General features: G+C 36.1%; 1 protein-coding gene across 13 annotated transcripts in view; it reads right to left on the bottom strand.

Moving 5' to 3' along the window:
• Window positions 1-27,561, bottom strand: part of USP34 (ubiquitin specific peptidase 34) — a 288,078-nt gene that overhangs the window by 93,657 nt on the left and 166,860 nt on the right. For all 13 annotated transcript variants that reach the window (XR_012422341.1, XR_012422342.1, XR_012422343.1 and 10 more), the window contains 14 exons: window positions 23,924-24,024; window positions 23,522-23,731; window positions 19,061-19,186; window positions 17,459-17,581; window positions 17,245-17,328; window positions 15,666-15,752; window positions 10,894-11,094; window positions 7,383-7,465; window positions 5,930-5,970; window positions 5,667-5,791; window positions 3,319-3,471; window positions 2,475-2,579; window positions 725-780; window positions 506-626 (listed from right to left, as the gene is read on the bottom strand). Coding sequence is in view for 10 of the 13 variants with exons in the window: in XM_045369231.3 (XP_045225166.2) it covers window positions 506-626; window positions 725-780; window positions 2,475-2,579; window positions 3,319-3,471; window positions 5,667-5,791; window positions 5,930-5,970; window positions 7,383-7,465; window positions 10,894-11,094; window positions 15,666-15,752; window positions 17,245-17,328; window positions 17,459-17,581; window positions 19,061-19,186; window positions 23,522-23,731; window positions 23,924-24,024 (1,616 nt within the window). In the remaining 3 variants the exon portion in view is untranslated. The remainder of the gene's footprint in view (window positions 1-505; window positions 627-724; window positions 781-2,474; window positions 2,580-3,318; window positions 3,472-5,666; window positions 5,792-5,929; window positions 5,971-7,382; window positions 7,466-10,893; window positions 11,095-15,665; window positions 15,753-17,244; window positions 17,329-17,458; window positions 17,582-19,060; window positions 19,187-23,521; window positions 23,732-23,923; window positions 24,025-27,561) is intronic.

Raw genomic sequence — 27,561 nt, 5'->3', positions numbered from 1 at the left:
TTCTTGCCAGTAATTAAGTCCCAGCAATTTTTATGTCTATATGTTTAAAATTTTTAACATATCCATATACAATGTGATATAGTTTGGCCGTGTCTCCACTCAAATCTCATCTTGAATTATATCACCTGTACTCCTATTGTTGTGGGAGGGACGTGGTGGGAGATGACTGAATCATGATGGCAGTTTCCCCCATATTGTGGTAAGTGAATAAGTCTCAAGAGGTATGATGGGTTTATAAGGAGAAACCCCTTTCACTTGGTTCTCATTCTTTTTTTGCCTGTCCTCATCCACATAAGATGCGACTTGCTCCGACTTGCCTACCGGCATGATTGTGAGGCCTCCCCAGCCACGTGGAACTCTGACTCGAATTAAACCCTTTTCTTCTGTAAACTGCCCAGTCTGGGGTATGTCTTTATCAGCAGTGTAAAAAACAGACTAATACACAATGTAACAACAAAACGTTTCAATCACATTTCATAGAAACATTGAATACCTTAATACTTACCTGTCCTTCCCTTGAAAATTTAAAGGGTGGTTTGTGTTTAATTACACTTGTTGCAAGCCTTAGGAGTCCTGTAAGCCCATCATCTTCTACATTACCATCCTGATGATCAAGGATCTCCCTACTACAAAAAAGAAAAAAAATACACACAAACAAGATAGTTCACATAATTATGTCTTCTTTTCTTAACAATATGAATTTCAATTTCACATCAAATTTTACCTTCTAATACAGTCAGCCAAATGTCTTGCCAAGGCATCTAAGTCGAGGAGCGTTGTCTTAATACAAAAAGAAAATAAAAATTCAAATATAAATTTTTATGTTTTACCAAACATAAATTAAAACAGAATCATTTCCTTACAGGCAACAATAATTTAGTTCTCCCAAATTCAATTAAGTTATAAACATAATACACCTAACTCTTCACTTATACATTATGTCAATTAATCAAATTAGTCTTAAACACATCACTAATCATTCTACAAAAAAGAATCAATGGAATGTTGATAATAAATTAAGAAAGTCACAGTAATCTATTGAGAAGACACTAAAGCTTTTTTTTAATGACTTTATTGAGATGTAATTCACATACAATTCACCAAGGTTTGTTTTTAACAACACCCTTAAATTAGACTTTTAACAATATATTAAATTCTACAGTTCATTCCAAAAAAAACTTTACTTCTCATTATAACTGAGCAACAATATTAAAACAGACTTCACAAAATGTAACTTGAGTCCCCTCAAAGAAACCCAAATCTCTGAAAAGGAAAATTACTTTACAAGCAAGCAAGATCAGATTCCTATTTTAGCTTAAAGGGGAAAGCCCAGGTTTTTTTTTCTTTTTTTCTTTTTTAAAGTACAATGTTTATTTGGCATCAATATTTTAATTAACAATAAGTATATTAAAACTTGCTCAATACTAAGTTTTGTAGTTATTTCTCAAATGAAAAGATTTTAAGAATTCAGATGTTAACTAAAAAGCAAAAAGTATAAACACCATAGAACTTTTAAAGTGAACACATTGAACTTTCATTTACATACATTTAAAAGTTTAAGAAAAACGTGTCCTAAATATTTCAAAGGATCTTCTTTATGTGTTTCTCATTTTCTTCTGAACTGACAACTTAGACACATTTTAATTTAGTAAATTTATGTACACTGGAAAAAACGCAAGTGTTTATGTGGCAAGATTTGCTTTGAAATTTACTTTTTTTTTTGAGACGGAGTTTCACTCTGTCGCCAGGCTAGAGTGCAGTAGCATGATCTCAGCTCACTGATTGCAACCTCCCCGCCTGCCGGGTTCAAGCGATTCTGCCTCAGCCCTCCTGAGTAGCTGGAACTACAGGTATCTGTGACCATGCCTGGCTAATTTTTGTATTTTTAGTAGAGATGGAGTTTCACCATGTTGGCCAGGATGGTCTCCATCTTTTGACCTCGTGATCCACCCGCCTCGGCCTCCCAAAGTGCTGGGATTACAGGCATGAGCCACTGCACTGGGCCTGAAATTTACTTGTTTTAAACATTACTTTGTTTGAATGGAAATGTCATTTTAGTCTAAGAATATTAGATCTGCAAAAACTGACTGTTTCTTTAAAGTAACTTCTATTTGAACTGCAATTTTATTTTACATATTCGGTACTCCAAACTACATGCTGTATTTTTAAATTTAAAATCTACATTTCCCTTTCCAAATAAGATGTTACATCCACATATCTTATTGAGAAGAGACAGGAAATTAAGGATAGATACCAGATGAAGACGTTTCAACTAAGGTCAGAGTAAAAACACTAAAGGAATTAGAATAAGGTGGAAAAGCACAAATATAATAGAAATATGACACTACCAACAAGTTATAGATTAATTAAGTACACTTAATAAGAACCGATAAAGTCATGAACATGTATGTCATAATTTGTATCTATTAACAAGAATAGAATATATAGAATAGTATATAATTTTCTGAACATACCTGACTAGCGTCCTTTATATGTATGTTGTCAACTAATTTGCATAACAACCAAAAATACTCTTTACATCCTGGTTTTAACATTGGTTCTTCCTCATAATCATCTATCTATTAAAAAAATTTTATACTGTGTGAAAACATTTTAAAAATAAAATTATAATACATTTAAGAAACTAGAGGCTTTATGAAATAAATTCCTGTATCAACTAAACAGTATTCAAAATCTTTTTAAAAATGGAGAGTACACACTTAGTTTCTATAAAATCAGAATAACCAGGCACAAAAATGACTAACATAAGAACTTTCAAGAAAATATTAGTCTCAAATTACTAACATTTGAAAAACATATGAATAAGGAGGAAAATAATGTAAATCTACAACACATTGAATTTCTGGGATTAGTAAAAAGTGGGCTCTAAATTTATTATGTAGTAGAAGCCTTTTACAAGACTAGTATATGCACTAAGGTAGGAAATAAAATTTAAAATTCCGAATATCATAAAGATAAAAAAACTGACTTACTAGAGAAGAGAGCTCCATTTATGATTTTTTTATCAGTCAACTTATTAACACAAGGCCCAGAACCAAGTGAGAATAAATGCCATATCTAAAATAGAGTATCCACGAGAAAGACCACAGAGCTGAAATCAGTCTCTTCCTAGTAGTAACATGGACATAATGTGTCACAATGCTGTCACCTTAAGAAGTATATAACTATTATCCTCTTGGTAAAAAATCACACACAGTAGTCAAATGATCAAAATTTTAAGGTTATATTACAATGGTAAACTTGAGGCAAAGGAAATTTCAAAAATAGAAACTGCTTTTAAACACAGTAAAATCTTACCCTAATAGGTTTGAGTGCTTGAGCATCAGGAAGAAATTTCAATAATGTTGAGGCAGCCAAGAGCAGAAAAGAACGATTGATTGAGTCTCCTCCATCCAGCCCTGACAGGGATAACTTATAAAGACCATTGCATGATTCATGACGAACTGCAGTCTAGATGAAAAAGAAAGTTCCAAAGACAGTCTGAGTTAGTATTAGAAACTTAATAATATGGGCCAGGCGCGGTGGCTCAAGCCTGTAACCCCAGCACTTTGGGAGGCCGAGATGAGCGGATCACGAGGTCAGGAGATCGAGACCATCCTGGCTAACCTGGTGAAACCCCGTCTCTACTAAAAAATACAAAAAACAAGCCGGGCGTGGTGGCGGGTGCCTGTAGTCCCAGCTACTTGGGAGGCTGAGGCAGGAGAATGGCATAAACCCGGGAGGCGGAGCTTGCAGTGAGCTGAGATCCGGCCACTGCACTCCAGCCTGGGCGGCAGAGCGAGACTCCGTCTCAAAAAAAAAAAAAAAAAAAAAAAAAGAAGTTAGTAATATGTGAGCAGAAACAATTTTAGGTGATTTTAAATACAATGTTCTGCTGGGCAAGCCTGTAATCCCAGCACTTTGGGAGGCCCAGGCAGGGGGATAACCTGAGGCCAGGAGTCTAGAGACCAGCCTGGCCAACATGGCAAAACCCCATCACTACAAAAAATCCAAAAATTAACCAGATGTGGTAGCTTGCATCTGTAGTCCCAGCTACTCTGGAGACAGGCACAAGAATTGCTTGAACCAGGAAGGTAGAACCTGCAGTGAGCTGGTATGCCACTGCTCTCCAGACTGGGTGGCAGAACAAGATTATGCCTCATAAAAATAATTAATTAAAAAAATGTTCTAAACCCATACATATATACATGTAAATCACACGTGATCAAATAAAGTACCTCAAGGTATACCATAATATATACAGTATTTTAGAAATCCTAAAGCATGGTCATAAAAACAGAAACAAAACAAAATAAGAACAACAAGTAAATACAAGGAATAACTGAATAAGAACATTTAGAATCATTTAAGTTATTTACAAGACAGAGGATAAAATATTTTCAGAACTAGAAGCAACACAGAAGCAACTTCAATCAGAATATTCTACAGATAGGAAGGAAACCGTCCAAATGTCAAAATGGTTACCTGAGACAGGACAAGAACACATATGGCATTAAATCCAGAGCTAATTTTTTTTTTTTTTCTGTTTGAGACATAGTCTTACTCTGTTGTCCAGGCTGGAGTGCAGTGGCATGATCTTGGGTTACTGCAACCTCTGCCTCCTGGGTTCAAGCGATTCTCCTGCCTCAGCCTCCCGAGTAACTGGGATTACAGGCGCCTGCCACCACGCCCAGCCAATTTTTTGTATTTCTAGTAGAGACGGGGTTTCACCATATTGGCCAGGCTAGTCTTGCACTCCTGAACTCATGTTTCCACCCGCTTTGGCCTCCCCAAGTGCTGGGATTAGAGGTGTGAGCCACAGTGCCCAGCCCCTTAGACAATGCTGATTTAAAAAATAAGTGACTTTGGAGCTAAATGTATTAGTAAGTGTGTTTCTATTATTTCACGTAGGAATATGAGGTAATGCCAAGATACGGCTAACAAAAATTATACTGGTCTCAGTGTGAACATGGGAAGCAAAATATATTTCTTTTATTTGTAGTCTCTCTAGCCTCTATTTTTCTACTTAAATAGAAAACGCAGGCTGGGTGCAGTGGCTCATGCCTATAATCCCAAGCAGTTTGGAAGGCCGAGGCAGGAGTATTACATGACACCAGGAGTTCAAGACCAGCCTGGACAACACAGCGAGACCCCGTCTCTACAAAAAAGTTTAAAACTAGCTGAGCACGGTGATGTGCAGCTACTTGGGAGGCTGAGGTCAGAGGATTGATTGCTCCCAGGAGGTTGAGGCTGCAGGGAGCCATGATGGCACCACTGCACTCTAGCCTGGGTGATACAGGGAACATGGAGATCCTGTCTCAAAGAAAAAAAAAACGGCCACAGAACTTTTCTAAAACATAAATTACCAAAATAAATTCTCAAGCCTTTCCTACTACCTGGAAAAAAATTTTTATTAATCCAAAGCAAAATAATCATTCTATAAACATTTCAGAAAAATATAAATGCTACATAATATATAATAGTCAAAAGTTCTTAAACATTATACATAGTTGAAAACACTCCAGACCTTAAAGGATTAAGTAGATAATGTGATATATTTATGGACTCATGCACATTTGTTTCCATTAGCTCTTTTATTTACTATCAATGCTAATAACATGAAAACATATAAAAGTAATAGTACTAACCTTCAACCTTTATCTTACCTCAGGAATAAGGAGAGTCAATTTCTTTAGCCAATCTTGTAAATGATCACTATCAGCAAGGCTAGATTTCACTAAAGAACAGCAATGAGCCCAACTCACCAAGAGCCACATTGAATAATGTGAAACTAAAGAAAAATTAGAAAACAGTTCACTATAAAGATCTGTGCTAAAATGAAAACAAAATGTTCATTATTAAAGGTAAAATATATCAATATATTATTCAAGTTTTTATTCACTAAAAGTTAACTTTGTGGAACCCTTACCTTCATGTCTAGACCTGTGATCAGACTGAGCTTTTAAAACTCTGTAAAGTAAAAACACACCACCACCAATTAAATTCAGCAATGAACTAAAAATAATTCAATGTATTAACATATATCCTATAAGGTTATCACTTACCCCCAAAAAAGGGAAGCAGTGGGTGAGAGTGACAGAGTGAGACACTGAGTGAGCAAGAGAGAGAGAGAGTATGTGTGTTTACGTGTTTTAAAAGACAGGAGACAGGGTCTCACTCTGTTGCCCAGGCCAGAGTGCAGTGGCATGATCATGGCTCACTGCAGGCTTGACCTCCCAGGTTCAAGCAATCCTCCCACCTCAGCCTCCCAATAGCTGGGATTACAGGTACGTGCCACCACACCCAGCTAATTTTTGCAAAAGAGACTATATTTTAAGAGAGCTCCATTACTTATTTGTTCTATATTTTTTATCATTTATTTAAAGACTCACTAAAGAAGAGTCAAACTCATTAAAGAAGAGAGTAGAATAATGATTACCAGAGGCTGGAAGGGGGGGTAGGCTAAGGTGGGGTGGGGCAGAGGGTCTAAGTCAAAGGGTATGAAGTTCCAGATAGAGCAGGAAGTTTTAAGATCTATCACACAGCAGGGTGTCTAGTCAATAAAAATATATTGTATGTTTCAAAATAAAAAAAAACAAATAAAAGAATCACTGGTAAAATCTTATTACAGCAAATACCAAATGACTTCAGATTTAATAAACAAAATTTGAATGAATAAAACATTGACTGAAATAAGTAAACCCTCAAGAAGTGCTCATGATTTAGTTACTAAAGAGATGTGTATGACAAACACATAGGTTATAATGATTTAGAGTCTAAACTTAAGAGTCTTTTAAAAAATAACTGAATCTAATCATGAAGGCTAATCATGAAAACCCAAACTGAAAAGTACTCTATAAAATAATTGGCCTGTATTACTTGAAAATGTATCATGAGAGAAAGGCTGAGAATGTTATCTCTGATGAATAGAAGAACTGACAACGAAATGCAATACATTTAGTTGATCCTGAAGCAAGAAAAATATTGTTATACAGAATACCAATAGGATTATTTTAATACCAACTATATGTTAAGGATAATATGTCAATGTTAAATGTTATAAATTTAAAAATTTTACTCTATTAAGAAAATGTCCTTGGTCTTAGGAGATATACAACAAAGTACTGGTAAACAGTCATGATATCTGCAATTCAGTCTCACAAGATTCAGGAAAACATGTAAACACAGAAAATATGTAACTCATAAATACAAGACACATTTTAGCAAGAGGTTAATAACATGTAAATTTGGATGAAAGGTATGAGAGATTTCATAATATTCCCCAAATTCTTCTAGTAAGTTTAAAATTTTTCAAAATAAAGTTTTAAAATATTATATTTCTGCTATACATGAACACACAAAATATATTTTAAAATGCATACCTAGGAGCCAGATTATCATACGTATAAGCAACAGACATAAGTCGCTGAATCAAACTGGTTCCTTGGACAAGAACAAGAAATACCTTTAAAACAAAAACATTTTAAAAGATATTTAAATACAGCAAAAGGAAAACCCTCAAAAAGCACCCATTACTTAGTTACTAAAGAGATGTGTATTACAAAACTTTAACCCAAAATTCCAAATTACTGACATTTATCTGTAACACAATATTGTCTTAAGAATTCTTTGAAAATACTGTAAAAATGCCAAGAATCAGAAAACCAGAATTTTATAATCACACTTAAGAGCAGCAACTGTAGGCTGGGTATGGTGGCTCACTGTAAATGCTGTAATCCCAGCAATTAGGGAGGCTCAGGTGGGTGGACTGCTTGAGCCCAGAAATCTGACATTAGCCTGGCCAACGTGGTGAAACTCTGTTTCCACTAAAATACAAAAATTAGCTGGGTGTGTGATGCATGTCTATAGTCTCATCCATTTTGAAGGCCGAGAAGAGAGAAACACCTGAGTCTCGGAAGCAGTGGCTGCAGTGAGCCGAGATTGTGCCACTGCACTCCAGCCTGAACAACAAAATGAGAATGTCTCAAAAAAAATAAAAAGAAAAAAAAAGAAATTACTAAGAATTTAGAAATAGGGGCAAAAATAGTCTTTACATTCGATTCATAGATTCTCTGCATACCACTGAATTGGGGGAAAGAAATATATATATGTCAGTGGTTTCTTGGGAAGGGGTTGGTGAAGAATTAAACATGTTTTTACTTTGGAAGAAAATAAAAAACATCAAGTAGTAATAGATTCCTCAACTATCCTGAAATAAAAATTAAAAAGCCATATAATATACCACGGGTACAGAGCATGAATTCTAGATTCAAAATCCTGAGGCTCAACATTCAGCTTCAGGTTACATGATCTTAATATATATGGAATTTCTCAGTTCTAGTTCTTCCTCCATATAATGGGAGAAAATAATTCACTAACTTAATGAATTATTAAATTCCTTCTGCAGGTTGGAAGGCATTCTGTGCATACTTCATAAGGTACTGTTTCTGCACTGGGGCAGGCAGCTACAGAAAACATGGTAACACAAGTATATACAATGTGCAAATAAGCAAAAGAAGGGAGCAGCAACTAAACCTGTCCCTGGCAGAAGTGAGAAAGCTTCCAGAAAAGTTGATGTTTAGGCTAAATTTTGCAAGTAACTTTCTAAAATGCTATGAATAAGATCACATGGAAAAATGATGGTAAACTCAAATAAGTTAGTGTTCTTCCTTACTACCTACAGTATATCAACATTAGATGACCGTCTTCGGTATTAACGCAACAAAAATTTTTATTTCCATAGATCTTAGATATACATACTAAGCTGTAATTATTTTGGGAAATACACTCATGCAAAACTATATAATATACACCTTTTCTAAACTAAAAAAAAATAACATTGGCCAGGCGCGGTGGCTCACATCTATAATCCCAGCACTTTGGGAGGCCGAGGCAGGCAGATCACTTGAGGTCAGGAGTTTGAGATCAGCCTGGCCAAGATGGCAAAACCCCATCTCTACTAAAAATACAAAAATTAGCCAGACACAGTGGCATGTGCCTGTAATAAGCTTGTAGTTGCATATTATTTTAAACACAAACCAATAACCTATAAAACTCCATAAATGTGCACATGTATTTTACACATACACTTATGTATATTTGTATTATTAAAATCTCAAAAGGAAATAGCTAATAAAGGTCAATAAACATTGAAATTATTTAGTGAGTTGATGGAAAGGATCACAATTACCATAACCTGAAACTTTATTCTGAAAAAAACATGACCAAAACATTATAGTAAGGTTACTAAAGTGGTAGTTCACAACACAACACTGTAGAATACATTCAGATTATATTGTACTCAGCATATATTTAATTTTATTAGATGTAAATTATTTGGAATACTGGCAGAGATCACTTTTCCCATTTAACCCCCAAAATTCTAAAAAGGAAATCTGCTTCAGGTTTCCATTTATACCAGTACTTTTTAACCTTATGTTCATCACAATCTATCAGTAACAATTCATTACTTTGATGTTTCTTGGGTAGATATGAGGTGAGGTTCTCAAAAGGTTACAGAATGATATCTCCCTAAAATCTCATCTTGATCAATCCCTACTTCCCAGCTCACTGATGGAGATGTTGGAAAGGCAAATATGTGATTACAGAATCCACAATCAAAAAGATTCTATTTTTATTGCTGGATGTCCTGGTTAATACAGTTGACCCTTGAACAACACAGGTCTGAACTGCACAGATCCACTTATATCTGGGTTTTCTCCCAACTATGGCACTCGTAAGACAGCAACACCAACCCCTCACCTTCCTCCTCCTCTTCTACTGCCTAATCAGTGTGAAGACCATGAGGATGAAGACCTTTATGATGACTCACTTCCACTTGAAGAACAGAAAATATATTTTCTCTTCCTTATGATTTTAATACTTTCTTTTCTCTAGCTTACTTTAAGAATACAGTATATAATAGTATTAACATACAAAATATGCATTAACCAACTGTTTATGTTATTGGTAAGGCTTCTGGTTAATAGTAGGCTATTAGTAGTTAAGTTCTGGGGGAGTCAAAAGTTATACACAGATTTTTGACTGTATGGAGGATCAGCATCCTTAACTCCTCTATTTTTCAAGGGCCAACTGTATTTTCTTTCATCTCGAAATCTACCCTCTTATACACTTGTTCTATTACGCTAGGGCTAATATATCAAAAACCAAATTCTTCCTTCACCAGTTGGCTTCCTATTAGGTTGTGCCAGTCTAGGATACTAGAGAGACTCCTTTCTTTTTTCTGTCAGCATTTATCTGAAAGTATTTACCTAGAAGAGACAGGTGGTTGCAGCCTTTGGCTTTTTTAGGCACTCCTAGCACCAGCTTTATCAGGTCGCCTCTGAGAATCTTAGCAGATGAGCATAAGAGCGTCACTGATTTCTCAGAGGCCTAAACCCCAGTTTAAAGGGATCCCTCCTGCAAGCTTCTAAGTTCCTGATGACCCAACCACTTCCCTAATGTTCCACAAGATCTAGGGGTGGTAAATGGCTCCTTATATGGATTACCTCACCATTCCCTTTGCTTTTAAAGCCTTGTAACACATACACGTAAAACCGATTCCCTATTTTAAATTACCTATGTTGAAATACCAACTATGGCTTCTGTTTTCATAAATGCACCCTCAAAGTATATAAATTACTGGGTCCAAATAATAAATTCAGTCTCACAGATATTAAAATGGCACATGATTCATTTCTGCATTCTGGATGATAAAATGAAAAGCATTACTGCTTCATAATCACTACTGCTTTAAAACAATGCCATCAGTTTGGCTGTCAGGTTAAGTCACAGTAATCTAGAATACATTTCTTAAGCATTAGCATATTTCTTCAGTTTATAAAAATAAATGGAATTCATCACTACAATTAAACATTAACTTCTGCGCTTTACCTCTGTTAATCGTGGTATATGAAGACCCTTAGCATGATCACCAGCAGCCTTCCTTGATTTGCCTGGCCAGGTTCTTTTCCTATGGCTTTCCGCTATACCAGACCAGGCGAAGACATCATGATAAGCTAAATCCAAATCGGAGGGATCTACTGCAAACTGGCATATTAACTTCAGCAAGCAAGCAAGACAGTCTAGCTGCCACTGTAAATGAAAAGAAATGGTCATTTCCCTATTTCCATTAATTTAGAATGGCCATTATACAATCCTGAGATTAGAAGACCAGAAAATAAAAAATTATAGCTAGTACTTAATCACATACTATAAAAATTTTGCTGCTCAAATATTATGGTCAGTAATAATTCAATCTTATAAAAATGAAGAAAAATTATCTAGAAATAAAGAGGGTATACAAGATGTATTTAATGAAATGGAAATGACACTTTCATTTCTTTAATGAAGGCATCATAAAAATGTATATAATAGAGAGCTACGAGATTTTTGAAAAACATACTGCTCATAATTTAGATTTTTTTTAAAAATTAAAATGATGTCAAGGATATTACTTATCAGTAAAATTAACTGAGAAACAAAGTATTCTATGCTGTTTCTCCACAAAAGTGGCACAGACTCTTAAAATTTAGGGACCAAAGCAATTCTCAGTAATTCTAGAAAATAATTCAAACGAAAATCTTGCACTTTCCACGACCACATTAAAAACAAACATTTATTTTAAAATTTGTTTTAAATATTGTTTAGTATGTATAAAAAATAATATTTACAGCTGACTGGAAGCTCAATTTTAATAACTTAGTGTACTTTCTTTAATTAGAATATCACTTATGTACAAGATGAAAGTTTCACAGCTTTTTCTTCAATAGCTCTTAACCTCCTGCTTTCCTGATTCCACTGCCAAATATATTCCTATACAAATATACCAGGAAACAGTACTTTCTTCCTGCAATAATAGCAATACCATATTACTGAACTAAAAGAAAGATACCAAGATAATTCAGACAGAAAAAAAGTCTTTTCAACAAATTGGTGCTACAAAAACCAAACAGCCATATGAAGAAGGAAAAAAATTCAATACTGCACACACAAAATGCAAAATGTATCATTATAGAACTAAATGTAAAAGAAGACTATAAAACTTACAGAAAGCAGAGGAGAAAAGTCTTTGTGACCATAGAACAAATATTTGTAGACTGGATACAAATTTCATTAAAATTAAAACCTCTCCCCTAAAAGATACTGTCAGTACAATGAAAAAGTAAGCCATAGCATGTGTGTGGGGCTTGTCCCCATACATACATCAGAGAAAGACTTCTCCATAATGTTTAAGGGAAAAGACCATCTCACAACTATATACTAAGACGTTTCACAAAAGAAGATAAATACACAATCAACAAACACACAACATAATGCTAAACATCATTAGTATTGAGGGAAGGACAAGTGAAGCCACCGTGAGATAACACTACTATATCCACTAGAATAGCTCCAATTTTAAAACCCTGGCCATATCAACTTCTGACAAGGATGTGAAGTAAATGAAATTCTCTTATGTTGCATAGTACAACTGTTTTGGAAAACAGTTTGGCAGCTTCTTACAAGGTTAATCTTCCACTCACCATATTATTTAGCAATTTCATTACTTGGCATTAATCCGAGAGATAAAAACATACATATACCAAATGACCTGTATGTGAATGTTTACAGAAGCTTTATTTGTAATAACCCAAAACTACAAACCACTCAAATGTCAATAGGTAAGCAGATAAATGAATTGTGGTATACCTATACAACGAATACATTACTCAGCAATGAAAACGAACCAACTACTAATACACATTTAACAACCTCAAAAAGCATTCTGAATAAAAGCAGCCAGATACAAAAGGGTACATATTGCACTGATCCAATTACATGAAATTCTATAAAATGAAAATCTCACCTATTGTAACAGAAAGCAGAGAAAGAAAAATTAATAGCAAAACTGCAGGATGGAACTTTTTAATAGAAATATTCTTTATTTGGATGTTAGAGCATTAAACATTTTTCAAATCTCACTCTTTAAAATGAGTGCATTATTTATTACATGAAAAGTATACTGCAACCTCACATCATATGCAAAAATTAACTTAAAATGGACCAAAGACTTAAAAAAGTAAGAGCTAAAACCATAAACCTCTTAACAGAAAACAGAGTCATCAATCTCTGCATAAGGGGATTAGGTAAGTTTTGTAGATACAACACCAAAAGGACAAGCACAAAGGAAAACAGACACTAGACTTCATGAAAATTAGAAATGTTTGTAAATCAATGGATAGCCTCTAGAAAGGGAAAAAGGCAACCCATATAATGGGAGAAAACATTTGCAAATCACATGCACTGTAAGGAATCAGTATCTGAAATACATAAGGAATTCTAACAAATCAACAAAAAGACAACCCAATTAAAAGTGGGTAATGGATGTGAATTGACATTACTCGAAAGAAAAACAAGTGGCCAATAAGCACATGAAAAGATGTTCAACCTCATTAGTCACCAAGGAAATGCAAATCAAAACCACAACTAGGTACCACTTTACACATTAGGATAGCTAAAATAAAAAAGACACTAACAAGTCTTGAAAAGGATGTGGAGAAACTGGAATCCTCACACATTGCTGGCAGAAATGTGAAATGTTGCAGCTCTGGTAAACTGTTTGGAAATTCCTCAAAAAGTCAGAAGTTACCACAGGACCCAGAAATTGCACTCTATACCCAAGGCACCACTGTTTATAACAACATTATTGATAATAGCCCCAAACTGGAAACAATGCAAATGTTCACCAACTGATCAATCTTCCACTCCCTGGATTCAGCTGTGACTGACCAAACATTTCGCCAAAGATGTATGAATGTGTGTGTGTGTATATATATGTACACACACATACATGCATACATGCTTATGAATGGTCAACAGACACATGAAAAGCTGCTCAAGATCCTTAGCACGGGGAAAATGTAAACGTTAGAAATCACAATAAAATACTACTTAAGTATTGGCAAGGTATACCACTCCTAAGCATATGCCAAAAAGAGGTGAAAATGCATTATCCGTGCATAATAAATTCATAAACAAATGCTCCTAATAGTCAAAGTGTAGAAATAACCCAAATGCCTCTCAATTGGTGAATGGATAAACATGTAATATAACTATAAAAAAATGAATTACTGACACTTGCTACTTCCAAGGATGAATCTTGAAAATAGACTAAGTGAAAGAAACCAGTCACAATGGACGATACATTGTATGGTTTCCATTTATAGGAAATGTCCAGAATGGGCAAATCCACAGAAACAGAAAGCAGACTATAATGGTGTTTGCCCAGGGCTAAAGCATTTGGGGGGAGGTTTCTTTTGAGGTGATACAATTGTTCTGGAATTAGATGCTGGTCATGGTCACACAACTTTGTGACTATGGTAAAAACATTGTATTTTGGAGAAGTACATTGATTGCATGTTAACTACATCTCAAAAAAAAATTTAAAGATATACTTCAACTGAACTCATTTGAAAAGGGAAAATAAAAAAAAAAAGAAATAAGAACAATCCTGAACTTAGAAGTATTTCATAATATTAAGAGACATGCATTATAAACAGGAAATACCAGTTGACCTGGAAGCAATTTGTTTCCTAGACATGCTTTGCATCTTGGGCATTACAAAGCTACAAAAGCCACATATTGGCAATAAAATGTTATTAATACTACTTCAGGAAAGTATTCATAATTTCAAGAAAAACAGAGAAAACCTTTAGTGCAGGGGTGTCCAATCTTTTGGCTTCCCAGGGCCACACTGGAAGAACAACTGTCTTGGCCCACATGTGAAATACACTAACACTGATGATAGTTGATGAGCTAAAACATTTAGACGTAAGAGTACCTGATGTCAAATCATTACACTTGACTCCTAGGTTCGAAGGCAATTCAAAACAAAACAAAACAAACACAGGAACTAAGAAAATACTTGAATTCAATGTTTGATAATGCTAAACTGTTTTGGGATGGAAGCAAATGGAATGTCCTTCACATTGAGTTTGAAACTGACCTGTGCAGTTTTGTATATCATTATGCAGATTTAAATATTCTACAAGCAATTTTATTTTCATATAGTACTTCTTCAAATCACAGTGGTAGAGAAACATTTTTTTTAATTTCCATTTTTTCATGCAAGTTCACAGAAAAAAAAAATTCCACTTTGTTGAGGACCAATACTTTTATCAAGTATTATAAAAATACAGAAACAACGTCTAACTGCTATAAAAATTTCTAGAGGTTTACTCTCAATTTCTGTATCCATCTTAATGTAAGCCAGTCAACATGGTCTGGAAACACATTTTTTAGTATTACTACTGTAAAGGAAGAAATGATCAAAACAAAATAAAACAAAAAAAGTTTTTAAAAAAAACTAAGATGTAAACCAAATTTTTAAAAAGCAACCAAACTTTATATAAATATTAATATATAATTCATCAACCTAAAGGAAACATGTTTATGAACTGGCCAGAGTTTAGAGTAATTAATTTTATCATAAGAATTTTTAATACAGTTAACATGAAAAATGCTTATTCCATAATTAATCAAACTGTATTTTTAAATTCATTTCTGCTATATTCCATACTTTATTATAATGAACTATATGGCAAAAGCTATACTTGCTGATGAAATGGAAGTGTATCAAATGCGGTAACTACTGTAACTAGTTGAAACAGTAAATTTGCACTTACCACCGTCCATGATTCCTGCTCTTTAGGCTCTAGAATTCCAGAATTAAAAATTTCTAGTAACTGTTGAAGCCCTCCAGCAGCAACAAACTGTAGGCAATTGTGAAAGTAATAGTAAGAGAAAAGCAGATACATAATGCAATAATGCTTGTTGATTCAGTAACTGGATATGTAAAATATTACACATCTTTTATTTACACTATATTCCTTCATTTAAATTACCAAAATAATTTCTATACAAAACAATAAGATAGAGACTACTTTCAAGAATTTAAGGGTGGGTGCAATGGCTCATGCCTGCAATTCTAGCACTTTGGGAGGCCAAAGCCAGAGGATGGCTTGAGGCTAGGACTTTGAGACCAGCCTAGGCAACTTAGGAAGACCTCATCGCTACAAAAAGTAAAAAAATTGGCCAGGTATGGTGGCTGGTGCCTACAGTTTCAGCTACTAGGGAGGCTGAGGTAGGAGGATCACTTGAACCCAAGAGGTCAAGGCTGCAGTGAGCCATGATCATGCCACTGCAATCCAGCCTGCGTGACAAGGTGAGACCCTGTCTCAAACAAAACAAAATAAAACAAACAAGAATTTTTAAAAAGATACACTTGAGGCCGGGCGCAGTGGCTCACGCCTATAATCCCAGCACTTTGGGAGGCTGAGGCGGGCGGATCACGAGGTCAGGAGATCGAGACCATCCTGGCTAACAAGGTGAAACCCCGTCTCTACTAAAAATACAAAAAATTAGCCGGGTGTGGTGGCGGGCGTCTGTAGTACCAGGTACTTCGGAGGCTGAGGCAGGAAAATGGCATTAAACCGGAAAGCGGAGCTTGCAGTGAGCAGAGATCGCGCCACCGCACTCCAGCCTGGGTGACAGAGTGAGACTCTGTCTCAAAAAAAAAAAAAAAAAAAAAAAAAAAAAATATATATATATATATATATATATATATAAAAATATAAATATATATATATATATATATATATATACACACACACACACACATAGACACACACATGAAAAAGGCTATAAATGTCTTTGTATTCCATTAGCCATTTAGTCCTAGACACTGGGATGTCCTCATAGTATCTTTTTTTGCTGCCCAGGCTGGAGTGCTGTGGTGCGATCTCGGCTTACTGCAACCTCCACCTCCTGGATTCAAGTGATTCTCCTGCCTCAGCCACCTGGGTATCTGGGATTATGGGCGACGTGCTGCCACACCCAGCTCATTTTTGCATTTTTAGTGGAGATGGGTTTTACCATGTTGGCCATGTTGGTCTCAAACTCCTGACCTCAAGTGATCCATCCGTCTCAGCCTCCAAAAGTACTGGATCACAGGCGTGAGCCACCATGCCAGGCTTCTCACAGTATTTCGACATAGGGAAAATCAGAGCTAAAAATAGGAGCACCAAGGCATTAAATAATCTCAGTTTACATTATTGCAACTTAAAGTAATACATAATTTTTAAACTATGCTTTGTTTTAATAGTATTATTAGTTTAAAAACAATGAAGAATTATAGTATGCACTTTTGAAAAACCGGAGATAAATTATTTTTATCAATACATTGAAAAACACATAAGATCAAACCTTGCAACTCCAGGAATTTTTACTATTTTCCACTTGATCCTCACTTGAATCATCTGAATCTGGATAAAGATCACTGTAACTTCCCTATGAGAAAGGCAAAAAAAAAAAGGCAGAATGGCGGAAGAAAAAATTATTCTAGAATGGAAAAGACATTACAGAATTTTGCTCCACAGAAAATACAAACATTTAATGATAATAACAGAAATGCAATTACCGTTGACTCTCTCCTTATTCTTCTATTAGGTTTTCCCAGTGCTTCAATAATTTCCAGAGCATACAATAGCTTGTGGGCGCTCTTAATTTTGAGAAGTTCTTTCCAATTAAATCCATCATTACTCTTAAATTAGAAAAACATGTTTCTCAAGCCAACTTACTCAGGGAACACAAAAAAGAAAAACTTTAAACAAACTGACACTACATAAAAACTTAAAATATTATATATACTTTGAAACATATTAAAACATATGAAGACTAGTTATATAACTGGTACAAATGGTATGCTTAAAACATTATTCATTAAATTTTCTGAAAATAAAACTAATAAAATTAATATACAAACAGCAGCATGGGAAAATAATGAACTGTTAATCTTCCCAATTAAAAGAAACAACATTGTAGTCTAGTTGAGTGGGTAAACTGAAGATGGTGATGAATTAAACGTCTGTACTTAATAGTTACAACTACATATTTAAAAGTCATACAAATATATGAACTCAGGAACATTGCTGTTTTCTACTATCAATTCATGAAATAATGTAATTCACACTTAATGTGCATCTTTGAAATGCTATTACTAGTGCTACTGTAAGTCATCATTTGGTATTTTCAAGAGCCCATCTTCTTGACTTCCAAGTCATGTGAGATACTGGATCTCCCAAAATCACACGATAATGTTCCAAATCCTAGAATTTGCATAACATTAAGACATTTGCTTTTTCATTCATCCTACAGGAGTTCTTTTGGAGATCTCCTCAAATAAACTACTTATTACATAAATTTTAAAAACAGTCTTTAAGCCAGGAGCAGTGGCTCATGCCTACAATCCCAGTACTTTGGGAGGCTGAGGTGGGCAGATCATTTGAGGTCAGGAGTTAGAGATCAACTTGGCCAAAACAGTGAAACCCTGTCTTTACTAAAAATACAAAAATGAGCTAGGCATGGTGGCACACGCCTATGGTCTCAGCTACTGGGGAAGGTTGGGGGAGGAAGGATCACTTGAGCCCTGGTGGCTGTGGCTGCAGTGAGCTGAGACCACGCCACTGTACTCCAGGCTGGGTAACAGAGTGAGACCATATCTCAAAAATAAATAAATAAATAAATAAAAACAGTCTTTAATGTTAAAGACTTTACAAAGATACCCAACACACGTGAGGTGGTATCCATATGGAAAAAAAATTACCACACACATATTAAATTTATTTGCCTCATTTTCTCCAATTCCGTCAGTTAATTTGTATAAGCATACAAAACAAACATTGATGCATGTCATTTCACCTCAGTGTATTTTCTTTAAACATTACTTTTGTTACTAAGAGCAAAAAACAGTATTAAAAGCATACTGTAATATGATAAAACACTAATATAAAATGTCAACAATTTTAGAAAACATCTTCATCTTGCATTCAGCCTATGTTATTCACCCTCAATAAATAAACAAATGAACATTAAAATGAAGTGGCAATTTTTACCTATTATATGGGTTAAAAACTATATTCAGATTTACTAAGGGTACGTCAACAGGCAACCTTCTACACTATCAATAGGAATATAAACTGCCAACAGCCTCTAGGAGAGTAAACAGATTTTGTGGCCTCACCTGCTCATCTGAGATGTTCTGGAATGCCATCAACATATTAGGACATGTAGGAAGAAGCATCAGTAGCTCCCAGACCCGCCTAGACAGATTTTCTGCATGAAGATGAAGTTCTTCACATCGTAAGCTCTACACAAATAAGAACAACTGCTTTATCAAAACAGATCAGAAAAAAGTTTTAAGTTCAAATTTTTGTGTAAAAATATTATCAAATTTGCTAATATTTTGTCTTTTTGAAAAGTGAGAAATGCAACATTTCTTATATGATACATAATATTTGAGAAAATTAATAGTCAAGCAGTGTTTTTTCAACTTCTTACTGAACATTTTTCTAGAAAAGCTTTCCTCTAAGACTGATGATGTTCCTCAGGAAACTTTTGAAATAAAAGTGAAAACATCTGTCTAAAGGCCATTCTAACAAATTTCAATATGACTATCATCTATTTCCATTTTGCAGGTCACTATTCTAAGCACAACAAAGACTTGATGAATTAAATCCTTGAACTTCCATTTAGGAAAAGAGCCTATCTGTTTCTCTTATTTTGCTAATCTAAACTTCATTTTTCAGTCTCAGATAGGCAGACATTAAGAAGAAAGCAAACGATTTTAGAGACCTATTTTCTTCCATTACCATTTGTTAAATCTGAGTTCAGAAACTTGCTAAGGCAAGAATAAGTTAAATAATGTCTCAAAAACCATTTAGGAAATAGGCAATTAAAAAAAATTAAAAGTACCACCCTGAGAGGTAAAAAGAGTAAAAACTAAATTGACAGTTTTGGTATTTTCCACGGAGTATAAATTTATTACTACTGCTACTATCATAGTGATTCTTTGGTATAATATGGTCTAGGGATATTCTATAAGCCTATAAAAAGAAACGTAGTTATTTTGGTATAATGGCAGAAAGATGGTATACTTTGATGGCAAGGAAATCTTTTTTTTTTTTTTGAGACAGAGTTTCGCTCTTGTTGCCCAGGCTGGAGTGTAATGATTCAATCTCAACTCACTGCAACCTCTGCCTCCCAGGTTCAAGTGATTCTCCAATGTCAAGGAAATCTTAGAAAGTTTCAAGGTAAATTTGGTCTTTCACAAGCTTGATGAACAAAGAGAAGCAACCCTTGAGTAACACTGGCGCTTTACTTGAGGAAACGGCCCTCAGTTCTTCAATAAAATGACTCATCATTCCTTTGTAAATAACCATTAAAAAGAGAGAAATATTGAACTCTATGCAAAAAAGGATTTGAAGGAAAAATATCTTCCAAGTGTGCATAACTATGTTCTTCTATGACTGAAAGTCTCATGAGACATACACAGTAAAGATACTTTATTTTTTCTTTTTTGTGTAACTCTCATCAGGGCCAAACAAAGAATCAAAGAATCCCTGTATCAACCTGTCAAAAATAAGATTCAATACAGTATCTGCGGCTGGGCGCAGTGTCTCCCACCTGTAATCCCAGCACTTTGGGAGGCCGAGGCAGGAGGATCACGAGGTCAGAGATCGAGACCATCCTGGCTAACACAGTGAAACCCTGTCTCTACTAAAAATACAAACAAAACTAGCTGGGCATGGTGGTGTGCACCTGTAGTCCCAGCTACTCAGGAGGCTGAGGCAGGAGAATCACTTGAACCTGGGAGGTGGAGGTTGCAGTGAGCCGGTATCACATCACCACACTCCAGCCTGGAGGACAGAGTGAGACTCTGTCTAAAAAAAAAATCTGCTAAAACAATGAAATGCTTTCCCTTTGGTTTAAGCCTCACTACTCAGAATAACGTGACAGCCTATTAACATAATAGCCCAGAATCTCTTATCACTGGTCCTGGTTTTCTCTACTATACCCTCCACACAAACATCTAAATTGTTTCTAAAAGCCCAGAAAAGAGCGCATTTTGCTGCTTAAAGCCAGCCATAATGATGGAATTTAAAAAAAAATCATTTAAGGTCCTTTTGTGATATAGGTTACAGTCAACCTTTCTGTCCTAATACTTAAATTACACTATGCTCATATTCCCAGTTCCTCAAACATGTCATTTGCTTTCTTAACGAAGAAAATCTGTAATGCTTTTCTCTTCACTCTTATCAGTAGCTGGACCCAATTTGAACAACTCCTCTTTTGAAAAAACCTTCTGCAAAATTTTTGTCCCCCCCTCTCATTATTCCCCTAATACATGGAACAGAACACCAGCACTAGGTGAGAAAACAGAGGTTTCATGGGCACCTATTAATGATTATTTTGCTTGAAAAAACAATGGAGATTTCTAGGCAATTTAAGAATGTACCATCATGTGAGAAACTGAGGTATAAGAAATAGAGGGCTCAATGGCAGCCCACTGCATCCATGATCAAATACATCATGGAAATGGGAAGAAGTCACTTAACAATCTTGGGGAAGAAAGAAAAGAATACTAGCCTAACACAGAGAAAACCATCAGAATACCACCATTTTACCTGCCTCTAAATCTCAAAATTGTAATTTACTGCATAAGCTACACGAATACATGAAAGTATCTTAGAAGCAGCCCGTTTAAAGGCATTGTTTTAAAAGTCAGTGGATTGAATATGGCTCCTTTAGGTGATGTCATACACATTCTTGCCTCTGAATGCCATCTTCAGGCTGGGCACAGCAGCTTATGCCTATGATCCCAGCACTTTGGGAGGCTGAGGTGGGAGAATGGCTCGAGACCAGGGTTTGAAACCGACCTGGGCAACAGAGAGAGACCATGTCTACAAAACAATTAAAAAATTAGCCAGGCACACTGGCACACACCTGGAGTTCCACCTATGCAGGAGGCTGAGGCAGCAATCGCTTCAACCTGAGAGATCAAGGCTCTATTGAGCTATGATCATACCACTGCACTGCAGCCTGGGTGACACACCAAGACTGTGTCTCACAAAAAAATAAAATAAAATAAAATAAATGGGACCTTTATAGTGATAACCCACAAACCATTTTTCTAGACTGTACCTTTTCTCTGAGCTCCATACTTACATATCCAAGTGATTACCTGACATCTCTACTTGATGTCCCTCAGGAATCCATCTATCCTTCAGTTCAAATGGAATCCCCCCACCCCGTTGCACAGACCAGAAACCCAATGCCATTTCTGTCTTCCTTCTCCTCTTCATTCCCTACTCCTAAAACCCAAAACACCACCAAGTGATGCTTTGACCTGTTGTCCATTTATTTCCACTGCTGCCATCCTATTCCAGGGCAACTCCTTCCTGGACTTGCACATCAAATGCTTTACTGACTTTGTTATTTTTGCCAAAGAAACTTACTAGGTATATTAGGTATCAGGTATAAAACAAAAATCAGAACATGTGTTTATTCTCTGTTTAAAATCTTTTAATGATGTCCACTTTGAGTAAAATGGAAATGACTCACAATGATACAAAAGGTTTACATTATTTTGCTCTGCCTACCTTTCCAATTTCTTTCCTCTCATTCTACTCTCCCATCCTCTTCCACATTCTCCTTTCCTAAACCTGCCTAACTCCTTTTATCAAGCATTTCCCCAGAAACCCTTTCTCCAGATTACTCTATCCAGACCATATCTCATCTTACTAACTGGCTTTTCATCCTTCTAGCTCAGATTATATATAGTCTCCCTCAGAGAGCCCTTTCTAGACCAAAGTATTATAAACAATAATTTGATTAAAACGGTATGCCTACATCACGTTAGGTACTTAAATAGTTAACGAACAAATAAATGGGTTCTTAATTTTACCTTTTGTTTTTGTTTTTGTTTTGAGGTGGTGTCTTGCTCTGTTGTCCAGGCTGGAGTATAGTGGCACAATCTCAGCTCACTGCAACCTCTGCCTCCTGGATTCAAGCGACTATCCTGCCTCAGCCTCTGGAGTAGCTGGGATTACAGGCGCGTGCCACCATGCCTAGCTAATTTTTGTATTTTCAGTAGAGACGGGGTTTCACCATGTTGGTCAGGCTGGTCTTGAATTCCTGACCTCGTGATCTGCCCATTTCAGCCTCCCAAAGTGCTAGGATTACAGGCATGAGCCACTGCACCCAGCCCAATTTTACTACTCTTAAAAGATTACTGAGGGCCAGGCACAGTGGCTCATGCCTGTAATCCCAGCAATTTGGGAGGCCGAGGTGGGTGGATCACAAGGTCAGGAGTTCAAGACCAGCCTGACCAGCATGGTGAAACCCCATCTCTACTAGAAATACAAAAATTAGCCGGCTGTGGTGGCACGCACCTGTAATCCCAGCTACAAAGGAGGCTGAGGCAGGAGAATGGCGTGAACCCGGAAGGCGGAGCTTGCAGTGAGCTGAGATCATGCCACTGTACTCCAGCCTGGTTAACACAGTGAGACACCGTCTCAAAAAAATAAAAGAAAAGTGAGAAAATTGTATTTTATAACATTTTATAATCTATAGTTGTATTAAAGTTACTATATCCTCTCAAAAGAGAGACAAAACAAGATTTGTGAAAATGAAACATAGTCACCTCACTATCATCCACTGCTACTTTTCCTGAGGGTGGTTTAAATGATGCAAGCATCTCTAATAAATCAAAAAGAGTAGTTAAATGAGGTTCTTGTAAAAGCAAAAGCATTGGAATGTTGTCCTTCTGAGGGGGTGGGAGGCAAGACGCTGGCAGCTGAACACCTTCCCCTTTCCGCTCTCTCCTTGGTGCACCCAAAGATACAAATACCATCTATAAAAAACAGGAAAAAAAATTTATGCAGATCAAGCTTTTGGTTTAATAAAACAATGAATCTGAAGTATAAAATCACTGAGAATTTTAATATAACAAAAGTAATAAGAGCTGTTTTTAAACTACATGTGACTATTCAACTGATGATTATAAACAGATCATTAAAACTCAAACCACGTTTTATATATGTACCTGCATATCCTTAAAACCAAGCTCATGAAGTGCTTTTTCATCATAATCTGTTGTTAACTCGTGTCCAGATGAAATCATCCTGACAGGTCCCATGAGGCCTCCTTAAAAGCAGCAGAACATAGAAATGAATTTGTTTATAAGAATTAACTTATTTACTGATAAGAATATGTAGTTGTAGCAATTAATCACACTACACGTAAAGCTTAAATGTAATTCCAACCCTCCAGATCCAAGGTAAAGAGAGAAAACTCAATAGATTAAGCATAGACATTTCTAGAATGCACTAAGTCCTTTTTGCGGCCTACATCTTCAACTTCATTTCCCACCAGCTTCCCTACCTCACACTATGTTCAGTCAACTGGCCTCCTTGCCCTTTCTTGAAAATACCAAGTATATTACGACCTCAAGGACTAAGATTCCTCTCCAGGAATTCAAGATACTTATTTTCTCACCTCTTTCAATTCTCTCATCTAATGGGAGCTTTCGCTTTACCACCCAATCTAAAAGCTTCACTTCACCATTAACCCTTTATTCTGCTGTATCTTTCTTTAAAGCACTTATTAACACCTCATATTTGTTATCCGGGAAGGGAAGGAGAAAAAAAGACAGAAGCAAAGGAAAAAGGGAAAGAAAAACAGAAAGAAAAAAAAAAAGGAAAGGAAGAATGACAAATTCCCAGTTCCACAAGGGCAGAGGTTGTTTTATTCACACATGCATTCCCGGCACTAAAATGGAGAACACATTCAAATTAAGTAATGTATAATGTACAAGTTTTTTGGGGGAAAGAAATGATTACAGCACGAAAAGTAAGCAAAATTAAATGTCTGATGAATAATTTAAACTTTAAAACTATTGCTAAATTTCATTCAATATAGAAAAACTCCACTGGACACCAATTACTTTCAAGAAAAATGAGTGTAAGGTTATTGCTTTTTATAATGACATATAACATTTTAAAATTACCTTTCCCTTCACATAAAAAAGGTCTGTGGAAAAAATATTTCAAACACAGAGAAGGAATATGTTTTTCTCCCAAGAGGAGTCATATTGGCAATTTGCCTTAAGCACAATTTTTTTATAACTAAATTGCTAATCATTGTGTAGCTAAATCTATGATTCTTTCCCTTTCTCATTATTTCTAGCCCTCAATCTTGGCCCTCGAAATGGTTTGACAAACAATCCTATTTTCTTCTAAATTTTCCTACCATTTGTTAATGCAGATATGACATTTTAAACATATCCTAAATATTAAAAGGGGTTTTTCTTTCCCCAAACTGAACAAGTCATATGACTGATTTTTGGTATCCATTCTGTATCATTTAACTAACAATTCCCACACCAAAATCGTATTATGGTTTAAATGTTTATATAGCTAGTACAGAAGTTCAACTTTCTATTATCCTTGAGTTTTTCTCCCAGAACTTTGTTCTTTTTCCTTTTTTTGTAAAGTACCAATTTACTGACCTCCCAGAACTTCTAATATTGCTTAGTTTATTCATATAGATAACTTCACCATAATTTCATCAAATTTTAAACAAAAATTACATCGGAATTTTTTTTTTCTTTTTTTTTTTTTTGAGACGGAGTCTCGCTCTGTAGCCCAGGCTGGAGTGCAGTGGCCGGATCTCAGCTCACTGCAAGCTCCGCCTCCCGGGTTCACGCCATTCTCCGGCCTCAGCCTCCCGAGTAGCTGGGACTACAGGCGCCCGCCACCTCGCCCGGCTAGTTTTTTGTATTTCTTAGTAGAGACGGGGTTTCACCATGTTATCCAGGATGGTCTCGATCTCCTGACCTCGTGATCCACCCGTCTCGGCCTCCCAAAGTGCTGGGATTACAGGCTTGAGCCACCGCGCCCGGCCCGGAATTTTTGATAGAACATGTTAAAAAATAAATTTACCTAACATCTTTACAATATTCTGTACAGAGGCATGCTATTTCAATTTACTCAGCAGTTCAATTACCTCAAAAAGTTTTATTCTCACATTTTACAAAGACCTCATAATATCATAATTTTCTTTTTTTTTTTTTTTTTGAGACACTCTGTCACCCAGGCTGGAGTGCAGTGGCTCAACCTCAGCTCAGTGCAACCTCTGCCTCCTGGGTTCAAGCAATTCTCCAGTCTTGGCCTCCTGAATACCTGTGACTACAGGCGTGCACCATCATACCTAACTAATTTCTGTGTTTTTAGTAGAGACGGGTTTGACCATGTTGGCCAGGCTGGTCTCGAACTCTTGACCTCAAGTGATCTGCCTGCCTCGGTCACCCAAAGTGCTGGGATTACAGGCATGAGCCACCACACCCAGCCAGAATATCATAACATTTAAAAATTGCTATTGTATACTTGATTTCTTAGTGCCCGATTCATCATGTTGCTCACAAATTATAACTGAATAATCTAATAGCTATACTTTTTTACAGTATATTTTATTCATTTATTATGTATTTTATTGATTTATTGATTTTTATAAATTTATTATTTTTTATGTTATAAATTTGTATCGTTTTGTATCATACAAAACTAAAAGAAAAGTAAATGCTTATAAAGCAGCGTGTTCATTAAGAAAAGCTTTGGCTACTGGATAGACAGAAATTCTGTATTAAACTTTTTTTTTTTTTTTTTGAGATGGGAGTCTCGCTCTGTCACCTAGGCTGGAGTGCACTGGCACTATCTCTGCTCACTGCAAGCTCCGCCTCCCGAGTTCACACCATTCTCCTGCCTCAGCCTCCCAAGTAGCTGGGACTACAGGCGCTCGCCACCGCGCCCGGCTAATTTTTTGTATTTTTTAGTAGAGATGGGGTTTCACCGTGTTAGCCAGGATGGTTGGTTTCGATCTTCTGACCTCATAATCTGCCCACCTCGGCCTCCCAAAGTGTTGGGATTACTGGCGTGAGCCATTAATACTTTGGTAATTTTTTTTTTTTAAAGACAGAGTCTCGCTCTGTCACCCAGGCTGGAGTGCAGTGGCATGATCTTGGCTCACTGCAACCTCCACCTCCCGGGCTTAAGCGATTCTCATGCCTCAGCCTCCCAAGTAGCTGGGATTACAGGTGCACACCACCAGGCCCAGCTAATTTTTATATTTTTAGCAGAGACAGGGTTTTGCCATGTTGGCCAGGCTGGTCTTGAACTCCTGACCACAAATGATCCACCTGCCTCAGCCTTAAAGCCTTGGGATTACAGGCATGAGCTACCGTGCCTAGCAAAGCTTTGGTAGATTTTTATTAAATGTCTAACTTGGTGAGACAATTAAATGTAATTATTAATATTTGCAATATTAAAACACTTAGTCATGATTAATTGCTACTCTAATTAAGCATGCATAACTTTGTTCCAAAAGTTATGCAATGACTAGCATTTTATTTAGCATAATGGCCTGTATTTGATGTGAGATAGGCCAATATTCTGTGTGTTAATGACAAGTGTTATGGTCTGAACATATGTGTTCCCCAAATTCGTATGTCGAATCCTAATTATCAAGGTGATGATATTTTGGAAGTGGGATCTTTCAGAGGTTATTAGGTATTAGGCAGAGTCCTCCATCAATGGGAGTGGTGTCTCTACAAAAGAGGTCCAAAGGAGCTTGCTTCAGCCTTTTACCACATGAAGACACAGCAATAAAGCACCATCTATGAGAAAG

The sequence above is a fragment of the Macaca fascicularis genome, chromosome 13 (assembly GCF_037993035.2).
Source record: "Macaca fascicularis isolate 582-1 chromosome 13, T2T-MFA8v1.1".
NCBI classification, from domain to species: Eukaryota; Metazoa; Chordata; class Mammalia; order Primates; family Cercopithecidae; genus Macaca; species Macaca fascicularis.
The sequence above is the reverse complement of the archived record's forward strand: the minus strand, read 5'-3'. Positions and strand labels throughout refer to the sequence as shown.